The 13,344-nt window shown below is 32.3% G+C and overlaps 1 protein-coding gene across 1 annotated transcript; it reads left to right on the forward strand.

Annotated features, from left to right (window-relative positions):
• Positions 1-3,594: 3,594 nt before the first annotated feature.
• LOC111700859 (N-alpha-acetyltransferase 40) lies at positions 3,595-13,235 on the forward strand. Its single transcript, XM_023471920.1, has 8 exons — positions 3,595-3,859; positions 5,860-5,938; positions 6,420-6,505; positions 8,127-8,248; positions 9,407-9,455; positions 10,980-11,102; positions 11,685-11,779; positions 12,928-13,235. Exons 1-8 carry the CDS (start codon positions 3,749-3,751, stop codon positions 12,992-12,994), a joined length of 732 nt encoding a protein of 243 aa, XP_023327688.1. The 5' UTR covers positions 3,595-3,748; the 3' UTR covers positions 12,995-13,235.
• The last annotated feature ends 109 nt before the right edge of the window (positions 13,236-13,344 follow it).

Here is a 13,344-nt window from a genome sequence, read left to right on the forward strand (position 1 = left end):
CTGTCATGTTTTGTGGGACACCCTGTAGCTTACTTATATTACCATATTGGCCTCTCATAACCCAAAATATCCATCCGGGGACAGGGGGGGGGGAGGGCAGACAGAAGAAGAAGGTAAATGCGATCACTGGTATGACTTTGTGACCTCGTAGCTCCTCTAGTATTGATTTTACGCATAAGTAAGAGCATAGCAAATTTATCCGCGCTATTTATTAGAAATTCTAAACATTTTTGTTTTTCTTAATAGATCTTTAATAAAAGGAGTTATGATTGAAAACATATAAATGTAATGAATGCTTTACTCCAATATTTCTCTATAAGTATTTTTGTCCCCACAAAAGGTATCGAACTGTATCCTCTCTACCAAACCCTGGTGTTGTTTTTAAATTAAGGTGAGTTATTCATTTCAAAAGAATGAATTTTAATACATATGAAACAAAAAAACTGAGTAAATTTAAATCCACCCAACCTACCCTATGCATCAAAAAACAAAATTTGTTCACAACTATGAAGTTGATAAAGATTCGTTTCTATAAATTATTTAGAAAAAAACAACAATTGTAATAGGGTTAAAAAAGCTAGGTTACTTGGCAAAAAATATATTTTTATTTTGGATTAATTACAGCCTAGTACAAGGTGTAAATATTGGCTTTTTATTTGCGAATTGCGCTTGCGCATAAACATTATACATTTAAACAGAAGAAATTCTTGTCACTGAACAAACAATTACTCTGCTTCAACCATTAAACCAGATTTTAAGTAAATAAACTTGAAACTTAAAAGTTGAACCATTAAATAATTGATAATAAACATTTTAATCAAACAGTCGTTTTAAATTTTAAAATTGAATTTTATTTAATTGTAAATCGTCCAATTGTACAGTTAGAGTCAATTTTTCACCCCCTCCCCCCTCTCTAAACGTCCCTCTCCCTTCATTAAATAATTTTTGTAAGAGGATGTAAGAGGGGAGGATGTTTCAGGCAGTGGCGTATTTAGGGGGGAAATTACCCCCCCCCCAAGATATTATGGTTATAAGTATGATAGAAACTTGATTTCCGTGTTCATGATTGCCAAAAAAAAAGAGAAATACATTTTTTTTTAATTTCGCGATTCACGCATCATTGAACTTAGTCAAATTAATAAAAGTAACACAGATGACTTCATATGATCTGCATCATCTCCAAAACACTCAGATTTTCCTTTTAACAGAAAAATGGTGTAGTTGCATCTCCATAACTTTATAGAATAACATGGGGCAAACACAGGATTTCAGCCAGGGGGGGGGGGGCGAGGTTTTTAGGCACAAAAAATTCTGAAAATAGGAACAAAAAATTATGATAGAAATAGAAAGTTCTGAAAAATAAAGTATTAGGACAGGGATTTAAAGGATCTAGGGAGTATTGGAATAGGAGCAAAAATAGGAACATTAAGTAAGTTACAAGGAAGGTCATATAAAGGAAACATACATATGAACAAAAACATCATTCATATATGTATATGTACATGAATTAGGAACAATACTAATAGTTAATAATAGGAACATATAAATTAAATAAACCAGTGGAGTCAAAATCTTACTACGAACTTCCGTGACTCCAATTGTACTCCTACTTTTTTTCAAAACGGAAACTTTTACAACAAAACATAATTATTTTCCGGATCTCTGTCCTTCTTTTCATCTCAGAGAAAATTTAAGTTTAACTTGAGTTTTTCATTTTCAAAAATGTCTTTTACTATCTCTAGTTTAAATACTAATTTTTACTAACATAACAGTATAATTAAATGTCCATTTTTTAGAAACAATACTTTTTTTCTGATAGTTTTTGTTTACAGGACCGAGATAACGTAGTACATGCAAGGTATAATTGAACTGTATGTTTACCTTTAAGCATCTTATACTTATGCCTGATGGAAAAAGTCAAATATGTTTTGAATATACCATTCAAATCCCCCCCCCACAGATTTATTTCTGTATACGCCTTTGAAATTAGGAACAATATTACAATTTTGGGTAATGAACATTTTTACCCCACCCCCTACACAAATGTTCTTGTACACCCGGCCCTGCCTGATCATGCATGAAGGGTACTTGTATGCATATAATTGTCTNCTGGGCCGAGCGCTGCGGCTAGGACAGGCTAGGGGGCCGAGCGCTGCGGCCACAGGTTAGGATAAGTTAAGACACTTTCTGTCAGACCCATGTACAAAATTGATAGGAGGGGAAGGGGGGTCCAAAAATCGTTCTTTAGGAATATACCGACCACTTTCGACAATTTTTCAACAAAATTAGTATGTCTTTAGAGTTAGGTTATGTTAAGACACTTTCTGGGCCGGGAACTGCGGCTAGGACAGGCTAGGGGGCCGAGCGCGGTGGGTAGGATAGGTTAGGGGCTGAGTGCCTCGGCTAGGACAGGCCAGGGGGCCGGGCGCTGCGGCCACATGGTCAAGTATCCATGTCTTAAATGTAAGATCCATGTACAAAATTGATAGTAGGGGGGATCCAAAAATAGTATATCAGAAAATTTCCGGTTAGGACAATTTCTACCGAGCGCTGTTGCTAGTACAGGCATGGGGGCCGAGCGCTGCGGCCTGTACAGACCTTCAATTTCAATAATTCGTCCATATAGCGTTATCTCAGACAGTCGGCAGAAGTTATTTTAACCAAATGGATAATTTACTCTTATGAAAGAGCCCACATCCACATCAAAAAGGTCTTAAAACTTTACTTTATATCTGAAAGTTTTCTGTTTCTAGGATCAATGGAGGCCGAAGTGTTGAAGGAGTTCTCACTGGGTTTGATCCATTCATGAATCTTGTTCTTGACAACACCGTAGAGTTCACAAAACAGGTATTCATTTTGGATAATACCATATAGTTCAAAAATATATAACATTATATAAAAATATACACATACAGGGTGTCGGGTCCGTCCTAGTGAACATTCAACAATTTTTCCAACTGGTGCAAAGTAAAATGTAAAAGATAATCTCCGTTAGCACAGTTTTATGTTCAATGTTAGGTTACAGTTTATTACAGTACAATTGTTATTTTTAGATCTACAAGACAAAAGTTGGGCTCATTGACTCGGAAATTGTACTTAGATATAATAAATGGTCTCAGTCTTGAAAATCCGATTATAAACAAGTTATGTGCAAACTGAGATTATCTTTATTTTTAGCAAATTTACCCACTCCAGTTGGAAACTTTAGGAGCCTTTAAAATTGTCATTTTTAGATCTACAAGGCGTATTGAATCGGAACTTGTACGTAGCTTTTAAAAATGGTCTCAATCTTGAAAATCCGATTACAAACGAGTCTCTAGACCCTTATTCCCCGTTTATTTCAGTCATCCTGTATGTTCTTTTTAAGGTGTTGACTAAACCGTTTGTCTAATTTTTTTAAATAATGTCTAAAAACATTGAAACTCGTAGTTTCTTCCTAAAAATTTGAAATTTCGCATTTGACTAAATTAAAATTTAACTTAAAATTAAATCTCAATATCTAGCAATATCATTTGTTCTAGGGAACCAGGAATCAGATCGGTATGGTTGTGGTCAGAGGAAACTCGATCGTCATGATCGAAGCTAAAGATCGACTCTAGACAACACGATCATCATTCAACAATTCCCAAGTCTAACTTCTGATCCAACGAATTTCATTCTATGAAGTGTTACTTTTCAAAAAGAATTTCAATATGAAAAAAAACAAACAAAGCATTTACATCAAAATCTTTTCTCCCATTTCAGAAAAATGGCGCGAACTGGAAAAGAAAGTAAGGCCAAGCAGAAGAAAGCTGAGCGGAAAGCTATGGAGAAGAAAATGAATGCTGGATTTGCCAATGTTAAACTTGCTAATGAACAGGTATTGGTTACTTTCTAGTTTCTCGAGTTTTTAAAGCGGCAATTTCTACAAAGATATTTTTTATATTTTGTTTTAATTTATACAATACCCTCTAGAAAATGTCTTTAAATTCTAAGATTCGGGAAAAAAGGAGTATATTGTCCAATGTCCGTGGCTTAAAGTAAATTTTTGATTCATATTTCCAAATGCTCGTTCATACATTTGTAACACAAGTTTATTCACAAAAGAAAAACATATAAAGCATTAATTCAAGAAGTATGAATATACAGATCGTCCAATATCACATTAATTATCCCAAATTTTTTTCACCAAGATACGCACAGAATACTTTTAAGAAACTTGTAATTCTGCCATTTTTGTATCTAAATCATGAAATTTTGTTAAGTCCCGAAAATCTCAATTCAGAGTTAGGCATCAGTTTCTAAGGCTTTTATCAATACATTTTTGCTTACTGGGGAATCTAAAGAATTTTTAGTTAAAAAGCAGTGCTTAGGATCCGGATCCATTGTATGCGTAAGATTTTGGCTTCCTGGATCTGGATCCGCAAAAATATGCGGATCCAGATCCAAGGGGTAAAATATCAACCAAAAACTGCAAAAAAACCCTTTTTTACTCCTAAAACCAAAATCTGAACTTTTGAAAAAAAGAGAGACTATAAAATTTTTCTCATTTCTGAATGGTACATCAAGTTTTAGGATAAAAATATGCGAAAAAAATAAAACAAAAAATTTGAAAATTATTTTTTGTTAAAAAGAATCAGTAAATTTTATAGAAATGACCTGGATCCGGATCCGGATCCATTTTTTCCCGTGCGGATCCAGGATCCGGATCCGCATCAAAATTAAATGGATCCTAAGCACTGTTAATAAGTTCACAGAGAACTAAATTTGAAGTTATAAATTCTGCTCAATGAGTATAAACCAGGACTTCACGTCTTATTTAACGCAACTATTTGTACTGGAATTTATCGGAGGAATGTTTTTTTTGGGTTACCCAGAAAGGATGAGAGACTATGAAGACGACCTGAAACTCTAAAACTCTGACGCTTTTAAAAATTATATAATTATTTTGCGGTCTGCCATGAATTTAGTCATTTTTATGATCTTATGTAGTCATGAGGTAACGAAAGGAACAAATTTACAGTTACAGGGAATCTTAAATAAGGAAACAGACAGTGTTAATTCCGTTAAATCGATTAGAAAGTGTCATCCGGTAATCCTGTAAACAAAGCTCGGTCTAAATACCACACGTTCATATCAGTATCAAAGATATATAGTTCCTGGTTTTATCTTTTCTGCTTCAAATATAGTTGTGACTTTATCTGAATTTAGAAAATTCATGCTAAATAATCTTCTAGTAAATATGAGGAAAAGGTTGATTTTAGATATTTTAAATATTTTAATTTTTAAGTATCTAAATTGAATCAGGACCCTTCTCCTGGTTTGTAACCGACTAATAAGTATTTTTTGGCCTCACATTAACATAACATTAACCCCCCATCTTCTAGGGTTATATTGATAAATATAATTAAGTATTTAAATTGCATCTGAACTCTTAACCGAGTTTGTAACCGGCTACAAGTATTTTTTGGCATCACATTTACTTAATTCATACAAAACAATCTTCTAGGAAAAGATCAGGAAAAAATTGATTTTAAATATATGGAAAAAAATTCCATTTCAGGGTTTGTATCCGGATACAAGTTTTTTTTGGATTAAATTAAGATAAATTATTAGCACTTGATCAACTCTTAGTGAATTCAGCTTCAGTGGTATTAATAAATATTTTTCCGTTTCCCTTAGCAAAACTGCTAAGAAGAAAATCGGATTTTTGGGTTTCAAAAATCTTGCCGATTGATGTTTAATACTCCGAAATCTTTTTAATTTACTTATTTTATTTTCAATTTAGCTAATTATAGGGCGTGTTTTTTGGGTTAAAAGTCGGAAAAAAACTTGCTGATTGATGTCCAATACTATCATGGATTTTATCTTCAATTATAGGAAGATCCTCTGTCTGCCCTTCCTTCTCTTACTTCATACAATAAGAACGGTCTGGATCTAAAACTGGAAACATTGAGAGGTAAATACAAAACATTGAACATCTTGTCGAAACTATGGGTTCTGGATAAACATGCCAGTTGGTGAATAGTTTTAGAATGTCTTTTTCCATAATTTGTTCAGGTGTTTGATACCAAAGATCAATAAAAATATTATATGGAAGTCATGTTATATCAAAATTGATTTCAAAGTAAAATATAATTAGCAAAAGATTTGTTTAACTAAAAATAGCTATTTATTAAATGTCATGTTTCGTGGGACACCCTGTATAACAAACATGAAGATGCCACTTACCTGCATTCAGGGGTGTAGTAAGACTCGTGTTTGTTTTCGAATCATTTTTTTGCTCAAAATTTTCGAAATCTGAAAATGGCAGGTTAGTTGGGTCAGTTGTAAACTGACCCAAATTTGCTCTGGGAGGAATCGCCTTACCTAAAAGGTGATGACGGGCGTGATTTCTAACTCGATTCTTAATTCCTGAAATCCAACTAGAATATGTCTAGGCCCTGAAATCGATGAGAAGACTATGGAATGGGCATTCAAACTGATGGAGACAAATATGAAAGCACTGTATGAGTCCTGTTACCAGGTTTGTCGTTTTATAATTGTTTCTGCCATTTTATTAGTGCAATTCTTTGAAATAAAGTGTCGAAAATGGATATAGTTCGTTCAGAACAATGTGACCAGAAAAATGTCTGAAACCGTTCGGTTTTCTGAAAAAAAAATTTTGTTACCTAATTAAAAAAATCGCTGATTTTATGTTAAATTGAAAAGTTGTGTTAAACATACTCAATAAAATCTTTTGTCTTGTTGCTGGAAGGGTTGTAAATCGTTAAAAACGGTGGGTCACAACGAACGAACCATTCTTTTTTAACTTTTGATAAACGAAAAACGAAACAAAGATTTTAAATGTTTGAAAAAAAATTTATATGAATGCGATTTTTGACAGTAAATAAAATTGTTTTTTAAAGTACGAAAATTCTATAAATGTCGTCCTGCATGGGTTTTATTACACAGAAATGGCCTTAATGACCCAATGTTTTGCCGACCTTTGATTGATCATTTCTTTCAGCGACATGATTGGTGTAAAAATCATCTATTCTACCAAGGCAAATCGTACGAATCTACGGTCATTCGTTAACGGTCCGTAATAATCGTCAACGAAAGGGCCGTCGTTAACTATCATCAAAAATTAAAAAACGCCTCCATTAACCAAACTTCTAACTTAAACTAAACTTCTTAGTTTGTTAATTTTAATAAACTTTTTATTAATAATAGAACATTTTAAACGACTGTTACGTTTTTTCTATGTCGATAACGAAACAATCCTTTTTTTAAAGTTAAAACGATCCATCCCTTGCTAATTAAGTTAAGTTAATGAATACTTTGAATTAATGCAGTAAATCGGTAGATCTAGAGTATCTGAAATATAAATATAGTTAAAAATCACAATTACGTACTTTTTAACCTGCAGGATGGTTAGCGCCAAAATGTACGGATTTGTCACCCTGAAGTATATTTTCGCTCGATTTTTGTTGATGTCAAAAGTCAAGATCTTAACGAGAAGTTTAATTAAATCTGAGTTCTATCTAAATCTGTCTATTTTTAGACTTTTTTATTGTTTTTTACAAAAATAATTTAATAACATTATGGTCTTAATTATTTCTAGAGATCCTTCATTCAAGGAGGGAGAAGTCGGACTGTCAGATTCATTAAACCTGTTGCTAAATAATTTGGAAAATTTCTACGTTTTCTAGCTTTACGTGCTTAATTCTGAAAATTTCCTCCTTTGTTTTTACAGCAAAAATCAGACTCGATTTTTGTTGATGTCAGAAGTCTAGATCTTAACAAAAGAAGTTTAATTAAATCTGAGTTCTATCTAAATCTGTCTATTTTTAGGCTTTTTGATTATGTTTTTTACAAAAATAATTCAATAACATTATGGTCTTCATTATTTCCAGAGATTTTTCATTCAAAGAGGGACAAATCGACTGTCAGATTCACATTGGTACCCTGTAAAACGTGTGCTTAATAATTTGGAATATTTCTACGTTTTCGAGCTTTACGTGTTTAATTCTAAAAATTTCCTCCTTTGTTTTTACAGCAAAAATCAGTAATTGATCTCTGTAGAGAAACTGCAATTAAAAAGAGATAAACAAAGACTCAATGGACCAAAAAATAATTTTAAAAAGTCGAGTCCTTTTATTTAGGGTAAGGATCCTGACCTGTGTTGGAATGAGAGCAGGAAACGGGACGAGCTGACCGATCCCCGGGCCTGGTTCCTCATTGCTAAATCAGCTGAGGGAACTCCAGCTGCTTTCGCGCATTTTAGGTCAGTTCTGACGAGGATTTTTTTCTCTCTTTCGGATACTAATCTACTTATTTTTGTCGCATGATTATATTTTTTATTTTTAAATCAATTATTTTAATCATAAAATCATATATATCGGACATTTTTTAGGTGAAAAAGAATTTTGGTAAATAGTATCTGAAAAGGTGAGACGTGCCAATTTTCAAATTTTGTTCCTCAGGAAAAAAACTGCCACCACCCCATAAATATATATCCCTTGAACTGGAAACTATTGTATTGTGGATATTGAAATCAAGCATTTGATCTCGATCTATTCTAAATCTGCAGATTAATATAGTTTTATTCAATATACCGCAGTAGTTGTACCCTGTAGGGATAATCGAAATGAAGTGATAAAGCATTAATCCTTTAATTAAAAGTGCTCAGAGTGGATACAAAAATCAAGCGAAACGGATTATAAGTATCCAACACAAAAGTGTCCAGCTGATTCTCCAATTTATTTTTAAGAAAACCTTAAACCTAAAAGAATGAAGAGGGTTGGGAATGATTTTTTAACAAATGTATAGTGTATACCCCTCTCAAATAGATTATCAATTGGCAACAGGGAAATGAACCGATTATAAACGAGTGTCAAATATAACAAGAAAAACGTGGCAACAGGGAAATGAACCGATTATAAACGAGTGTCAAATATAACAAGAAAAACGAAATTTTCTCACATTAGTTTCATGTTTTCCAAGGTTAAAAAAAATGTGTAAAAACAGAAACTAAAGAACGCATAAAATTGTATTTATTTCACTGTTTGAAAATCAGTTTCTCCTAAAATTATTATTAAAAATTTTGTCGGACACTAAAACTGAGTTGACACTTTGACGTAAGAATACAGCTGTACAAATTTTACGTTGCTATCTAATGTACTTAAATCTAAGTGACCCCTCTGATTTAACGGCTATTAAATATTGTAAATCATAAATCGGTTAAATACTACGAAACTACAAAGCTATCTAATGTTGCTATCTAATGTACTTAAATCTAAGTGACCCCTCTGATTTAACGGCTATTAAATATTGTAAATCATGTAAATCGGTTAAATACTACGAAACTACAAAGTTTTAACAGACAAGAAGATATTAGAAAAATGTTTAATAATGAATTAAAAATAAACTATGTTTTGTTCAGGTACGATATGGATTATGATGATGAAGTTGTCTATTGTTACGAGATTCAGGTATTAAGAGTCTACTCGGGGGTCAGTGGCTGTTTTTATGTGGCAAAGTTGTTCGTAAGATGTCATATATACTAGATTTCATCCTATTTTGTTGTCGAAAACTTCTCGCGATTTTTTTGCTCATTTTTTTTCGTTATCCCTACTTAAATAGTTAACGATATGATAATTGAGGGAAATAAGAAATAAAACTTCTAGATCCTCGCCCCCTTCCGCTGTAAAGAAATTTTCTGATAGTTGGTTTTCATTCTACGACGTTAAATGTCAGTAATGAATTTCTCTGAACTTGCTCACTGTTTTTCAATTGATTACTTTACTATAAAATACGTAGTTATTGTTATTGTTTAAAACAGACTTATCATTGACCAACTAGTACAACAAATGTTTCACTGTGTAAAGTAAGTGTTATAGTTTAGTCCACAAAATAATAATAAATGAAGCGAATAGATTTGTTATTAATTTGTTAGCCTTAAAATGTTATAGATTGTGAGCCCCCTTAGCCGATTTTCTATTTCTCTCCTGGAAATTTAAACAGTGAATAAAAATATCTTAGCATCGTCTTAGGAAGCTTTTTTTTGCATGCGAACTTTAAAATATGCAAATTACATGCATTTTTTGGTTTTAATCGGACCTGAGCAAAAGTGTGTGCATTTTTTGTGAAAAAAAATCGCCTTTTTTATTGTAAATCAATCTTAACATCATTAATTGAATTTAAATAATTATCCTGATACTGTTGAAACAAATATTCGCTTAATAAATTCACCTCCAAAGCCTTAAATGTCCGCGGGCGCTAACAAAATCTTTGAATTCATTTCCAAGGTCTAAAAAGAAATTGGAGCATTATGACAGGCGCGCTAGTAGCCAGCAGTTATGATATCGGTCATATTAGCAAAGATTGTACATCCTGTGGGTCGAATTATAGGTATTTGGGCACAAGGAATTAATTTCTGAGGTCAAAATAAATATTGGAGCATTCTGACCAGCGCGCTAGCAGCCAGCAGTTACATCTTAAAACAGATTTTACATGTATGTCGATGTAAAGATAATTGAGCATGTAAGGATTTAATTTCCGAGATAAAAATGAATATTGGGGCATTCTAGTATAACCAGCAGTAATATTATGGGTCATCTTAGCGCAAGGTTTACATGCTGGATGTCTGATAATAGGTAATTGGGAATGAGGAAAACATTACTGAGGCCAAAATAAATATTGAGGCATTCTGACCGGCGCGTTAGTAGCTAGCAGTTGCATTATGGGTGTTCAAAATACAGATTTAAATTTTCTGGAGAGTAATACTAAATAGAGTTTGGAAAGCTTATAGTAAAGATTCCCAAGCTAGGATTTAAATAATTTTGTTAACGGTTAAACCTGGATTTCGGAGGAAGGGTTTGGGAAAGTTAATGGTAAAGGTTCTTGAACTAGTATTGAAACAATATTGTTAAGGTTGAACCTGGATATCGGAGGAAGGGGTTGGGAAAGTTTGTGCTAAATGTTCTTGAACTAGTATTAAAATAATATTGTTAAAGGTTGAACCTGGATTTCGGAGAAAGGGTTTGGGAAAGTTTATGCTAAAGGTTCTTGAACTGTTGATGATCAAGGCAGATATGCTGAAGATAATGGCAACAATATTTAAGAATGATGAACCAGAGGTAAGTTAAGATTTTTTTTCTTAAGGGACAGTCGTTTTAATTTTAAAATAACCTTCAGTTAAAAAAGGGGCATGTCCAATTCTTCAAATAAAAAAGCCAAAAAAATGTCACCCCTTTTTTAATGTTTCTTATCAAACCTTTTTCTTTGGAGGCAATAAAACTTATGACCAATATGAGCTTAACATATTTAAACACTATTAGGAACATATTTTAAAGATAAAATAAAATGGGAATTAGTAATGACGGTTAAAACTGTTGATTAATTTTAATTATCGATCAAATATGGTCAATACAAAATATTTCTCCAGGTTTTTTGAAATTACTAAAGATCCTGTAAAATTAAATACAATTAAATGTTTACTCAGTTGGATTCTTTTTTTTAAACCCTGACAGAAGATATATGCAAAAACGGACGTGTTATAGTGATCTTTTTTGGATCGTTTTTCCATTTATTTTAGGATACAGATATTGCAAAATTCAACAAAAATAATAATAAAAGCAAAGCTTAACAGCTTACTTTTTTAAAATCTTGGAAGTTTATTAAATTTTTTTTTTAATGTTTAATATTTTCTTTTTTTTCAGGTTTCCTTTTTCAAGAACTGTTTGAAGTTTGAAACTGACGAAACCTCTCCTCTTGACGATGTTTACGAAACATTCCAATATGAGATAGTCTCTAGGTTAGTATTTGTAGTTTATTTTTTATTTATGAGGCATGATCTTAGTGAGAAGGTGATTTTTCTTAGAATTATTCAAACAGTCAACCAATGACACAAAAATGACAAAAATAATGGCTCCTAAATAATTAAAACCCCAAAATACACACAATTTCACATTCGTAGTATTAAACAGATGATATTCAACCAATACGAAACCAATCTGAGAACAACGATATCCCATTGGAGACTGAGAAACTCAAGTTTGCTACTAATATTATTTGAATTTAATCATTTTTCATTTTTAATGGACATCAATGTCATAATATTATTTTTGGGTCCGGAGCACCAGAACTCCAACTAATGGCAGTGCAGTATTTTTGTCATGTGTGTCCGTCTGTATCACGTGACCAGTATACTGCACTGCCATTGGAGGGAGTTCTGGTCACGTGATACGGACGTATTTCTTACATATATACGTTTTGGTATAATTTTGACACAGTTTTATGTCAATTTCTCGAGACAAGAACATCAGATAGATGTCTTAAAGGTATCGTTCAACTCCTAAAAGGAACACTTCTCTGGATTCAAAAATATTAACTTATTTCTAACAATCAATCGATCAAAACGACAACTTTAAAAAAAATTAAAGCCATTTGTATCCCGTACGATAAAAGCCTTATCAAAATCAGACTTATGCCTGAAAACCGAAAAGTGATATCTGAGAAAAGCCAAAAATGGCCTCGAAACCGAAACGTTACGAGCTTATAACCAGGGGTGTATATTTTTTAAATGCTTTTTGACGATTTTGGGGACAAATATAAAAATTGGGCATCTAATGGCAAGTTTTCCATTTTTTAATACTTTTCACCTTAAAATTCAAATATTTTCTTCTATTCAGTGTTAAAAAAAAACCTTTTAAAAATGTTGTGCTTCGCGCTTGCACAATACATACATAAAACATCATCGAAAAAAATTTATTTTTAAGGTGGGGGGGAATATACACCCCTGCCCATAACTCGTGACCCGGAGGTTACAGGAGTCTGGAATTTCCCATATAAAAGCTTTAAGCCAACTTTTAATAAATTCTATTACATTGATTTCTATAGTTTCTCTTGTCAAATTAATTCTGACTCTGTGTATCCTATTTTATACAAAATATTATTATTTAGATTTAACCTGAAGAAGAAACGTGAGATGGAAGCTAAAGAAAATTCTGAAAATAAACCGATCAATTGATTCCAGAGAATAATTTTAAACACTTCGATCTGATCAAATTAGTATCAATGCCAGGCACATGATTATATAAACTGTATCTAAATATTGACAATTAATTCATTTTAGATAAAAGCTGGAATTTTTTTTTCTACAAAGAATACGTCGCATTTAATTAAATCCTCGATAGGTCTGTAATGAAAGCCTAGTACAAATGGAAAATATACGCTTAATATTGTACCTAAATAAATGTATAATAATTAAATTACTCTTATGTTTTTTTACTACAAGTGTGGAACAATTTTACCCTTTTTCTAACTTTTAGCATCAAGTTTAACATTAAGGTTTAAAATTTTATCAACAAGTTTTATTAA

Source organism: Eurytemora carolleeae, unplaced genomic scaffold (genome assembly GCF_000591075.1).
Source record: "Eurytemora carolleeae unplaced genomic scaffold, Eaff_2.0 scaffold366, whole genome shotgun sequence".
In the NCBI taxonomy this organism is placed as follows: Eukaryota; Metazoa; Arthropoda; class Copepoda; order Calanoida; family Temoridae; genus Eurytemora; species Eurytemora carolleeae.